The sequence below is a fragment of the Grus americana genome, chromosome 1 (genome assembly GCF_028858705.1).
Source record: "Grus americana isolate bGruAme1 chromosome 1, bGruAme1.mat, whole genome shotgun sequence".
In the NCBI taxonomy this organism is placed as follows: domain Eukaryota; kingdom Metazoa; phylum Chordata; class Aves; order Gruiformes; family Gruidae; genus Grus; species Grus americana.
The window spans coordinates 4,982,315-4,994,721 of record NC_072852.1 but is presented as its reverse complement, the minus strand read 5'-3'; the positions used below and the strand labels follow the sequence as shown (position 1 = coordinate 4,994,721).

The following is a 12,407-nucleotide window of genomic DNA, read 5'->3' as shown; positions in this document are numbered from 1 at the left end:
GTGCTTTGCCAAACAACATATTTACTTGTACTTTTCTCCTTCTCACTGTAGGAAATATGGTTTTTGAGCCCTTCTCTGCACTGTTGCACGCTCAGACAAGTTACTGGACAGAGCCGTGGGTTCCTAATTCCCTTTGAGCTTACATCTTGTGCCTTAGCTCCTTTCTTGTCCAGTATGGATTCTCACAGGGGATCTGAAAGGACAAAGTAAAGGCTATTGAAATTTTGTCTTCTAGTTGTGGCATCCTTCAGTATATGGTTGCAGATGGTCCCATGTCTTTTATCTGCAGACTGTCCCTCTGCAGCGCTTCCAGCTGATGCGTACTGCTTTCCAAAGGCTTTGGTTGTAAATGCTTTGCTCTCCGATAGCCATCCTCTTTAGACTGGCTGATCTCAAGTCCCTGCAGTGGGGGCTGAAGCTGGAAAGGGGCTGTGTCACTGCTGTCAATGTCTCACTGCCCAGCTGTGCGGGCAGAGGCCAGCTGTGTTTGGGCGTGCAGCGTGCAGCCGAGGATTGCCAAGTGAGCTCAGAGGCACTGGCAGGGTGGGTGCTGGGAGAGCTCCCTCTGCATCTGGAAGTCGTTTCCAAGAGGGGCTGAGTTACACTACAGTGCTGCAGAGACCCTTTATCCATACAGAATTGGATTCAGCATGAACTGAAAGTCTTTTGATTTTTTTTTTTTTTAATGGGCTGGTGTGAAGCTAGCACAGAGGATGTGAGCCTAGGATGAAGCACTTACAAGTGCTCCTAGGCAATGGAAAGTGTGAATACGTGGGCTTGGGACATGCATTATAATGAGGTGCTTGAATTCCCCCCTTGCTTCATAGCAGGGCCAATGTATGGCAATGACATGGCATCGAACAACCACACATTGTCTCCCTTTGAACTGCGTAGCTTTCAGTGTAGCCAGGCTTCGCCCTCACCCTGCTCCTCAAACAAACAAGAGACTGTGACAGAAATGTCACCAGGACTCAGATTCCTCCTAAAAGGTGCCCAGATGGTCTGACATCATCCCAGATGTCTCTGAGGCAGCTCTTTGACCCAAGAAAGGGTTGAAGGCTCTCTCCCATGGAATGTGTCTCCCCATGCTTTGCTCCACCAGTGTTTAAACAGCGAGGTTTCTCAGAGCTAGCCTCAAGGGCCAGGTACAAAGGTGAGAAGTCACAGCTGAACTGGAGTGTAGCTGAGGGAGTTCTCCTCTTCCTGCTGTTGCTGGGGGTTGTACAGCCCCGAATCATCTTGGCCATGATGCAGGGCCCTTAGCAAGCAAGAACCAGAAAAGCAGCAGTGGCGTTGCATGTCTAGGTATTGGTGTGGAGGTGACAATGAAGACCAGAGTGGTGACTGGGAGATGGCTTGTTTCTGACCTTGTAGGCCTGAGAAGACACTATCTGCACATTGGTCATTTAAAGAGTGTGAGCCTGTCTTCAGCTTCTCATAATTTCTGAAGCACAAAAAACCCCTGTGATCACTCCCTGGCAGCCATGGTCGTCCCACCTGTCCCCAACTGTAGACCATAACTCTTCTGCTCCAGATTTGGGGAGTGATATTTTTGTAGCCCTGGAGGTGGTTGTTTCAAGCCCTAGGTTCCAGCTCTGCTGACAGCTCATTCACCAGCACAGCTTCTTGCCTCAAATGTACTGGAGTGGCAATTCAGTCTCCACCTCTCAGCTCAATTTCATCTGTGCTAATTTGGGGGAAACAGAGGAATCTTCCCCCACCAAGTTATCCTGTTTTAAATCCTCATTTAAAACTTGTCTCTGATAGCATCAAACCATTCCCAACTGGCAAATATGGATATTTTTTTTCAGCTGTTCTGTATTGCTACTTCCTGACATCCTCTCCTTTAATCCTTGCTCCATCTTCCACACAAAAATGCATCTACCCAGGCAAACACACTGGGAGAAATGTGTCACCTTACAGCACCTGGCACAAGGGCGCTGGACCCTTAAACTGGACTTCCTCAGTGCGAGTGGGCTAGATCTGTGCCGAGCGTATCCCCAAAATGAAACAGTGTCGTATGCACAGCCATATAGGAATGATCTGGCCCTTACCAGAGAAGAAACGGTTAATTTTCTGCCTCGCAAGAGAGTGCCTTTGGCACGAGTTTCAGTGCAATGACTCACTGGGGCCAGGCAGGACTGGAAGTGCAAAGACCCCATCGGCAGTGGAGCAGCTTGGGAATCCCACGGCAGCCTCAGCCCTTGGATCCTCGGAGCCAGGAGAAGTTCCAGCTGTGGCCTTACAAGGCCAGAACGAGAAACCTGCTGCTGTGTCCTGACTGAAGCCGCTGCCAGGCACTCTCTGCACGAAGAGCTTTGCAAATCCTTGCCTGGGGGCTGGTGGAGACTGGAGGAGAGGGTTGGGCACGAAGAGCGCTCAAGTCATAGCTGCGTACTTAAGGATTTCAAGCAGTGCACTTTTACCAAGATATTCTCCTTATTTAAAGTTGCTTTTGCCTGCCAGCTCCTGAATCATATCCAGCCCTCTGGAGGGAAGTCACGTCTCTCTCACAGCCCATTTATGGGTGAGAGATATTGGTAGCAAATTGTGTGTTGCCACCCCATGAGGACTGCAGTCTTTAGTACAAACCTGGAGGTCCTTATGAGCTGGGAGGAGAAATGGAAATGCACAGGATGAGCCAGGCAATTCAACTCACTCTGGGAGAGGTGGAGAGCCAGTTCAGCTCCCTTTGGCACCAGTAAGCACTATAGTGCTCAGGACTGGGCAGGATTTGGCCTTGAGGTGAGTCCCGCCGTCTCTATAGTTGAGCTACTCAGCCTCTTGGAGGCGATGCTGGGAGACAGGCACTTCCAGACAATGACTCAGCCCATCCTAAAACCTATCCAAAACAGATGGGATGCATTACTCTCCAGAGGTGTCTTTCCCTGCCTAGAGAGGGATTAGATGCAATGCCCAGCTTTCTGATGATCGAGTTAGGAAAGCTGAATCCCACCCTTCATTTTTACTGGGGATGAGGTAAAAGCTAGAGGAGAATGAACCATATGGCCTCCTTCATTCTGTTTGCTTTGGAGCAAAACCATGTGCACATGCACACACTTATACATATGTTTGTATGTATGTATTACACAAATTCAAAGTTTTGTTTTTGATATATTTTTTTAAATTGCAGAGACAAGCACATGATAGAGATCCCAGAATCCAGGCTGTCTGTGCATCTGCATTAAAATATGACAGAAATTTTTCCTAGGAAAAACTGACTCAAACTCCATGTAAATGACTTAACTGTGACAAAAATAAGAGCAGAAAAGAAAGAGAGAATGAAAGGAGGGGAGAGAAATATGATCCCATCCCCACATTTGGCCCCTGTACGAGGGTTGGGGAAGTGCTGTGTTTTCTAGGAAAGTCTGCCTCAGTTCCCTCCTGACCGCTCTGCAATTCTAGCTTGGATGCTGCATACACACAAACTGCACTACTGCTCTGTGATGTTTTCCTTTTTTCCCCTCCTTTTTCCCCCTCTCTTTTCCTCACAGGCAAGAATGTCAAAAGGAATTTCTGACCACACTGGAGGTGAGATGCATTCTCTCTGCAAGAAGGCCAAAGCAAGATTATTTTTCCTTTTGCCCTGTTCCCAGAAACAACAGAGCTGTTTGGGCCCAATAAATCCCTCTGAGAAAATGCAATTTGACAGAATTGCAAAAAAAAAAAAAGAAAAGAGGGGGTTTGCAATGGGAAAGGTCAAGTGATGTTAATTATAATCAGAGCTGTAATATGGTTGAGACCTGGGGAGTATCCCTCCAAATCATTGCTTCTAGGCGCCTCTGCTTCTCTCGCTTGCCTACTCTGGGGGAGAGTGGAGGAGGGTTGTTGCACATGGGGAGCTGTTGTGATCTCGTTGTTTTTTGCTTTAACATCCTGCCCAAAATTTCCTTCAGCAGAGGTTGGCACAGAGTTCTAATCACGATCACATAGGATAGAAGTTCCTCCATTTTTCACTTTCTGCTTACTTTGATCCCATATGTTGAGGGACGAATTCATGGGCCACTCTTGTTATCATGAAATAAATCCAAGACTCCTTCTCTCCACTGCGTGATTGTTACTTTGCCCTTCTATGCATGCATGAGAGATAGTTTGGCCTTTTGGATCCAGAGCTGGAAACTCCAAGTTTTGGCAAGCTCTCCATCTGTGGCCTTGACATCAAGTAGTCTGTGCCTTGGTTTTCACTTCTGTAAAATGGGACTGTGAATGTTTGAATGTCCCTCTGAAGGGTGATATCATGTATTATCTGATGCATTTTTACAGTACAGAGGCTATTGTAAAAGACGAGATGAGAGAGCATAAAACCCTCCCTTCTTTTTCAAACACCTATTTAGCTCATCTTAGCGAGTTCTCTATGGACTGTTAGACTGGGGAGGCAGCCCTCATGTTTGGGGCAGACATTCATCTTCTCAAAGGTTTATTTGGTGCATATCATTATGTAAACCTAGTGGGGTTCTCCCCTTCTCTTTGAAAGAGACTCTTCCACCAGGCTTAGTATTCTTATCTGTGGAATATCCATGAAATGCATGGTGGTGAGACGTGGAGCAATGTTCCAGCTAAGCAAATGGAAGGATGAATCCTGCGATCCCTGCAGACGACAATGGTTTATACTGAGGACAGAAACAGGCATGGAGGGACTCCAGACTTGGCTCCAGAATAACTGAAGCTATGGGAAATATTCCCCTTAGCTTCAGATGGACTGGAAGCCAAGTCACCAGCTGGGAGGATTAGAGATTCCACTGCGGTGGGTAATTTGTTTGCAGTTGCATCATTACATCATCAGCTTCAGTGCAGAATCCAGAGGGATATTGATGACACAGCTTGATCAGTCCTTTGAGCTCCTTTCCAGACTGTCTTTACATAGCAACATCAGGCCTTAGAAAGATGTGGTTTCCAGCACTGCTGATTACCTTTTGTATTTTTTCTGGATAAGCCCTTCACATGTTTCCCTGATAGGCATGAGGGAAACCGTTAAATGCTGATGAGTCCACCGTATTATTTCCTGCATAGCTTTCCTTGGAATTTGAAAGTCTTAATGGTGGCCAAGAAGGGTCAGAGCTGAGAAGCTGCTGATCCCTCTGCTTACAGATATTGCCTTGTATTCCTCTCATGTGTTTTGCACCCCAATATATGGTATGTTTGCATGGACAGAGGCTGCTTTTGGGCATCTTCTCTCAGCTGGGCTTACTAAGCTGAAGTTTGTTGCCATGTGACCACAGCTGCATGGCTGCTAAATCAAAATTGGTCACACTGGGGAGTACTGGACACATCTGCACTCTTCCGGTTGGCTTATCCTCAGTGGTCTGTCTTGCCCATCACTCAGGAGCCTTAACCTCTCTCGCTATGAGCTTGTCTTGATACCAGCTTTCCTCACTCTGGTTGCCTATATTTACATATGATGACGAGCAGCAGAGCAATATAATGTTGGCATATTGCTGGAAAAACAACATGCCTGGGACAAAACTGACTAGCAAGTAGAATCTGCAATGACTAGTCAGGGATCCTTTTTATATCTTATTCCTTTGAATATATTAGCTTAAACATTTGTTAATTGCTGGAATTACTCATTGCAGTATGTATATACCAACCAGTATCCTAATTATGAACAGAGCATGTGCATCCTTGACATATTTAGAGGTATTTCAATTTATAAGTAACCTTTTTAACCATATGCCACTTACAGCTTACTGCAAGTTTAGAGGACTTTAGAACTCCACAAGCTTTTTGGTATTCGTCAATGTTATTCAGTAACTCTTAGTTGAGGGCATGGTTCTTCCAGTCACTGGGAGCTTTTATCCTAGTTGTCATGCAACCCAAACTATTCTATGATTCTATGATTTTTAAGCTTAGACCCAGGCATGTCTCACACCTTTGCAAGATCTTTTGAGCAAGAGTTGTTCTTTCGTCTTATATTTACACCTGGTACCACAGAGATCAGGCCTTGAGACAGGAAAGGACATCCCAATTTTCTTCATGAGGCAAACTGGCAGTGAACAAATATCTATAAGATCAGTGAACAGAATTATAGAATGGTTTGGGTTGGAAGAGACCTTAAAGACTATCTAGTTCCAACCTCTGTGACAGGGGCAGGGACATTCTCCACTAGCTCAGGTTTCCCAGAGCCCCATCCAGCCTGCCCTTCAACACTTCCAGGGATCCAGGGGCATCCACAGCTTCTCTGGGCACCTTGTTCCAGTGCCTCGCCATCCTCATAGTGAAGAATTTTTTCCTAATATCTAATCTAAATCGACCCTCCTTCAGCTTAAACCCATTACCCCCTACTCCTATCACTCCATGCCCTTGTAAACAGTCCCTCTCCAGCTTTCCTGTACGCCCCTTTAGGTACTGGAAGGTGCTATAAGTTCTCCCTGCAGCCTTCTCTTCTCCAGGCTGAACAACCCCAACTCTCTCAGCCTGTCTTCACAGAAGAGGTGCTCCAGCCCTCTAATCATCTTTGTGACCCTCCTCTGAACTCACTCCAACAGCTCCATGTCCTTCTTATGTTGTGGGCCCCAGAGCTGGACGCAGTACTCCAGGTGGGGAGAGCAGAGTAGAGGGGGAGAATCCTCTCCCTTGACCTGCTGGTCACTCTTTTTTTGATGCAGCCCAGGACGTGGTTGGCTTTCTGGGCTGCAAGCACACATTGCTGGCTCATGTTGAGCTTCTCATCCACCAACACCCTCAAGTCCTTCTCCTGAGGGCTGCTCTCAATCCATTCTCCACCCAGTCTATAGTTGTGCTTGGGATTGCCCCAACCCATGTGTAGGACCTTGCACTTGGCCTTGTTGAACTTAGAATGATAGAATCATAGAATTGTGTAGTTTGGAAAAGACCTTTAAGATCATCAAGTCCAACCATTAACCTAGCACTGCCAAGACCACTATTGAACCATGTCCCTAAGCGCCACATGTACACATCTTTTAACTACCTTCAGGGATGGTGACTCAACCACTTCCCTGGGCAACCTGTTCCAATGCTTGATAACCCTTTTGGTGAAGAAATTTTTCCTAATATCCAGTCTAACTTCATGAAGTTCACATGGGCCCACCTCTCAAGCCTTTCAAGGTCCCTCTGGATGGCATCCCTTCTCTCCAGTGCATCGACCATACCACACAGCTTGGTGTCATTGGCAAACTTGCTGAGGGGGCACTCGATCCCACTGTCTGTGTCGCCGACAAAGATGTTGAACAGTGCCGGTCCCAGTACCGACCCCTGAGGAATGCCACTTGCCGCTGTTCTCCACTTGGACATCAAGCCATTGACCGCAACTCTTTGAGTGTGACCATCCAGCCAGTTCCTTATCCACTGAGTGGTCCATCTGTCAAATCCATGTCTCTCCAATTTAGAGACAAGGCTGTCGTGGGACAGTGTCAAATGCTTTGCGCAAGTCCAGGTAGATGACATCAGTTACTCCTCCCTTATCCACCAATGCTGTAACTCCGCTGTAGAAGGCCACTGAATTTGTCAGGCACAATATGCCCTTAGTGAAACCTTGTTGGCCATCACCAATCACCTCCTTATTTTCCATGTGCCTAAGCATAGTTTCCACGAGGATCTGCTCCATGATCTTGCCGGGCACAGAGGTGAGACTGACTGGCCTGTAGTTCCCCAGGTCTTCCTTTTTTGCCTTTTTAAAAATGAGTCAAAAAAAATCTTAAGAATTAAATTCTTGCCCACTAAAGCAGTGACGGTTGTGCCTACTGGTCTCTTTTATTTTCTCTTTCTAGACCAAAGAAGCTCTCTTCACAATTCTCCAGGACCTAAGGCCTGAAGACCACTTCAATATCATTGGCTTTTCCAACCGAATAAAGGTCTGGCAGCAGGACCAGCTGGTGCCAGTCACTCCAAATAACATAAGAGATGCCAAAAAGTACATTCACAACATGTCGCCTACTGGAGGTACGATCCAGAGATATGAATGGGCTTGATTTTGCTATCCAATTAACTGTGCCAGAATGGAGAGTGGTGAATGTAGCCCTGTAGCATGTAGCAATAAACACTGGGTTGTGGGACAAGGGCGGGGGGGGGGCTTCCTTACCTTCACTTAGGGTATGTGACAGAAGGCCATGCGCCGTTTATTCAGTGTACATGATGAGGAGGTGTCCCCAGATCTAGTCATATGACCTGATACACTTATTAAAGCCAAGCTGGGCCCATTCTCCCATTTATCTGGTGAGACCCTCAGAGTGGGAAAGTTCCCCAGATTATTTCTTGAGGACACAGGAAAAAATACTATATCCTGGTGAAGGACACACAGGGTCAGTACTTGTGCAGTTTCGGAAAGCCTATGTAAAAGCTTTCAGGCACATAGGTTTGTCTGGGCTGGAAGCTCCACAAATGGAGTACCTAGTGTGGGCTGTAGGATTGCCTTCTGCTAGAGCTGGTTTCTCACCTATTACTGTTGTCTTCTTGCCTCTACCAAGAAGCAGTCAGAATGGCATTTAAGAATTTCTTGTCCTTTTTTGCTTGTGCCTCGTTGCCAGAAGTGAAGAGGCGAGAGGAGGAGACCTCAGAACAGTGGCAGAGTGCAGGCATGATTCTGAATTTGATTCAGTGGTCTCCTATGAGGCTATGGACACTAGTATAAAAAAAAAACAGTGAGGTTTGTAATGAAACATACTTTGGCAGCAGTGCCCATCCTAGCTAAGCACCCCCCCCAGGTAAGCAGAGACCTGCAAAATGACCTATGGAAATCCTTCCCCATGCAAGCAGTCACAGCTGGTTGAAGGTCAGACAGGGCCTTCCCATGGTTGCCCCCGAGCAGTGACCACTCCTAGCAAAGGAAACTCTCTGATGGAAAACCATGGCAAACAGGATGGTTTGCCGTATTGTTTGTATTGTGAGAGGAAGAGTTGAGGAAGTGGTCAAGAGACCTGCCCAGTTAAACAATTACCAATAGTGGGACTAAACTCAGAGTACAAAGCTTTTTACTCCTGAAGTGCCAAAAGAGCTGTGCAGGAACCAGCTGAGTTTGCCCATGAACTTGCCAGAGAACAAATGTAAAAGGAAATTATTAACTCAGGTTCAACAGGAAGGGGCAGTGATTCTCCACTACAGGCCAGCAGTGCTTTAGTTTTGGCTTTTCCCTATAAAGGTGCTATTGCTTGAGTATCTTCCAGTGAACGTGAATGTGCTCAGGCTTATAGATCACGCACACGAAGAGTGTGCTGTGCTTACACTGCTGTGTCATAGTCACACACCAAAGAAATGGGAACAAAATATTGCTGCTAAATATTTGTGCATGTGGCAAAAGGCAGTTTTCAGTGCTTGGAAGCTCTGATGTGGCTAGGTTTGAAATGACGCTGTCTGCCATATAGGATAGTTTTCTTTTGTTTCTGGGGAAAAAAATGTTTCTGAAATTTTGCATCTGGATGGAGACTGAGAGAGTACTAGGATATTTAGGTGCAGAGTTTTGGTTCAAAATCATTTTTCTTGAACGCAGTCTGGATTTTGAGGATTCTTCAGAAGTCTTAGCCTCTTTCCTGTTTCTTGTCTTGCTGAAGTCACTAGAGCTGTGCACACTGAGTTTCTAGGTATATGATGCGCATTCAGACCTGCTAGCACATCCTTGCTGATAACCTCCCTAGATCTCCCCTTCTGGACCACTGGGAGGAGTCTGTTGTGTATGGCTCTTAACATGTTTCACCTGCTTTTTTCTGAGAGCTGTTTTTAACCCTGGTTCACTGATCTTACAAAGGTTCCACAACCAATCCCTCTTTGTTTTGACTAGCACAAAATATATGGAGCAAGGAGATATCTGTACTCATTTTTCTGCTTTCTTTCTTTTTTCTGAACAGTAGGTTTGAATCTTTTTCATGGCTATTGTTCTAAAGTACATCTGTTCCCTCATTTATTTTCTGTTTTGTCCCTCTGTCCCCACCTCAGGCAGCTCCATTCTTCACGAGCCAGTTGTTTTGTGAAAACACGCTCCTCAGCTAATAAAGCCATTTCTCTTCCCTTTAAACTTTGGTAGCCGCTGGGGTTTGAAGAATAAACCCAACCACTTGTTTTCCCATTTGAAGGCTTTATTTCCTCTCTTCAAATCTTGTGCCCTTCGGACAAAATGAGCAGAACTTGTTTTCCCAGTTCAGATACCATCTGGGAGATTCCCTAATTAAGTTTAACTGTTTTTTTATGTAGTGGCAGGACAGCAGTATGTGCTGTGACTCTGCCTACTACGGCTGACTATTGTATATTGAGACATTCAAGGATACAGCAATTTCACATAGTAAAATGCAATTCATAACTCAATTCATAAGACTATAAACACCTATTCCAAACTGGCACTGAGTAACAGAGCTGAATTGAGTTAAAGGGCTACTGCAACCTCATGTAGAGAAAAGGAACATCATAATGAACAGAGATGCTGACATGATACTAAAAGGAGCTTAGGGAAATTATTTGTACTACTCTTAGAAGGAGAAATGAGCTAATCATTTTGGTACCTTTTCAGGGACTAATATTAATGGTGCTCTCCAGACTGGTGCAAAGCTGCTAAATGATTATATTGCTCAGAATGACATTGATGCCAGGACCGTCTCTCTGATCATCTTCCTCACGGACGGGAGGCCCACTGTTGGGGAAACACAGTCGTCCAAAATCCTCAGCAACACCAAGGATGCCATCCGTGATAAATTCTGCCTCTTCACAATCGGCATTGGCAATGATGTGGACCACAAGTTGCTGGAGAGGATGGCACTGGAGAACTGTGGCATGACAAGGCATTTCCAGGAGGATGAGGATGCAGCCAGCCACCTCAAAGGGTTAGTTCTGCTTCTTCTGTGCTTATATCTGCATCATGTCCTCTGGGCAAGGGTTTTGGGAAGGAAAATCCTCTGTGGAGACATCACAAGAGATGGAAGTTTCTCTGCGGCTCAACTCTGGTTAAGAGGGGCAGAGTACGCTCAGATACTGAGGATGCCTACCCAGAAATTGTCTCCTTCCTAGCAGACCCCTGAGCTGTACTGGAGCTTTCCATCCCCTCAGAACAAGTTGTTTGTTTCCCTAATTCAGATTGTTTTTCTGGGCATGTAAACCTGGAGAGGTCGGAGGCAAAAGTGCCACCTCTCTGCAGGTGGACAGAGGGAGAAAAGGATGCATTGCTCACTTCAAATTGACAACATAAACAGCATGGAGGGTCTTGGGAATGAAGATCCCAATTTGGGGCATGAAACTATTTCTTTATTTTTTGAAAAATATAACCTTATGCCCAAACTCCAAAATATTACATTTTGAAAAATACACAAAGGTCATTCCTGGGATGATCACATAGTCGCTTCATTGTGACCCAAATGCCTAACAAATTTCCTATAATCCTCATCATTCGGTAGGACCAGGGATTATGTTCCTCTTCTGTGATCAGGGAGCTGTAGTCCAAGGGAAGACCTTAGTGAGGAACAGCAAAAATATATCTGAACCACAGCTCTGTCTAAAATATCAGGTAGTGTGTCAGTACTTCCAGGCAAAAACATTTGGCTTTGGCTCCCAAAAAGTTGGTGTTTTGAACCTCAGAAACCAAAAAGAGACAATCGTTGAGGAGAGACTCTCACCTAGCTAGTGTCTAATTCATCTGGCACAATGAGGCAATGCACCTTCCACCAGAGCTTTTCTTTCTGTGGTGGTTATGTGTGTCTTCCTTTTAAACTGGATTTTGTAGATCCATCTGCCACTCTGCCAATGTCATTTCCTTCTCAGAACATGCATTTTGGATAGCAAGTGGCATTCCCTGGCAAATGAAGGATGTGTTGATTGATTGGGCCGCAGGAATCCAGCACTGAAAGTACTTGTTCAAACACCTCTATCTGGTAAACACTCACTGTTTATCAAGCTCAGTGATGGCAAACCTTTTGGCATCTGGTGCCAAATTTATATGGAAAGGTACAATCACTTGCTGGAGGCCAATTAAAATCACTTGTGGAGGGAAAATCTACATGGGTGCCAATGTAATTTCTGATTTTTGTGGTCAGTATGTTGTATTTTTACATAGATACTTCCTTACATTGTACTATAAGACAGGTTGTATCCCTCACTCCACTATTTGTTATACCCTAGGAGTTATTTCACAGAAAGTTCTCAGGTTTAATTCACTCCTGTTTTAAAATGCATCGGGGTCTCTGCATCAAAGACACTGAGTGCTCAGAAAGACTTTAAAATGAAGCCAACCAATTCAGGCTTTGGGTTTCCTTGGAGAGAGAATCAAACAGAAAGCGTGACTCTAGCTTCCAGACAATCTGTTTAAGCAGATGTGAAAAATAAATGCAGCCTGAACTAAAAAAGGGCTGAGGCCAGTTCTTTGTTTATTTACCAAATTAGACTCAAATGACTTGCCAAGAGATGAGGAGTCTGGCATTTAAATGGGAAGTATGGCATTCTTGGAGCAGCTTGGGAAAATGCATCAAAAGCACATT

At 45.4% G+C, this 12,407-nt stretch overlaps 1 protein-coding gene across 1 annotated transcript in view; it reads left to right on the top strand.

Annotated features, from left to right (window-relative positions):
- The window catches only part of ITIH5 (inter-alpha-trypsin inhibitor heavy chain 5), a 54,090-nt gene that overhangs the window by 31,623 nt on the left and 10,060 nt on the right, over positions 1-12,407 (top strand). Inside the window, exons 8-9 of the mRNA XM_054808011.1 lie at positions 7,728-7,899; positions 10,454-10,763. Coding sequence (XP_054663986.1) covers positions 7,728-7,899; positions 10,454-10,763 — 482 coding nt within the window. The remainder of the gene's footprint in view (positions 1-7,727; positions 7,900-10,453; positions 10,764-12,407) is intronic.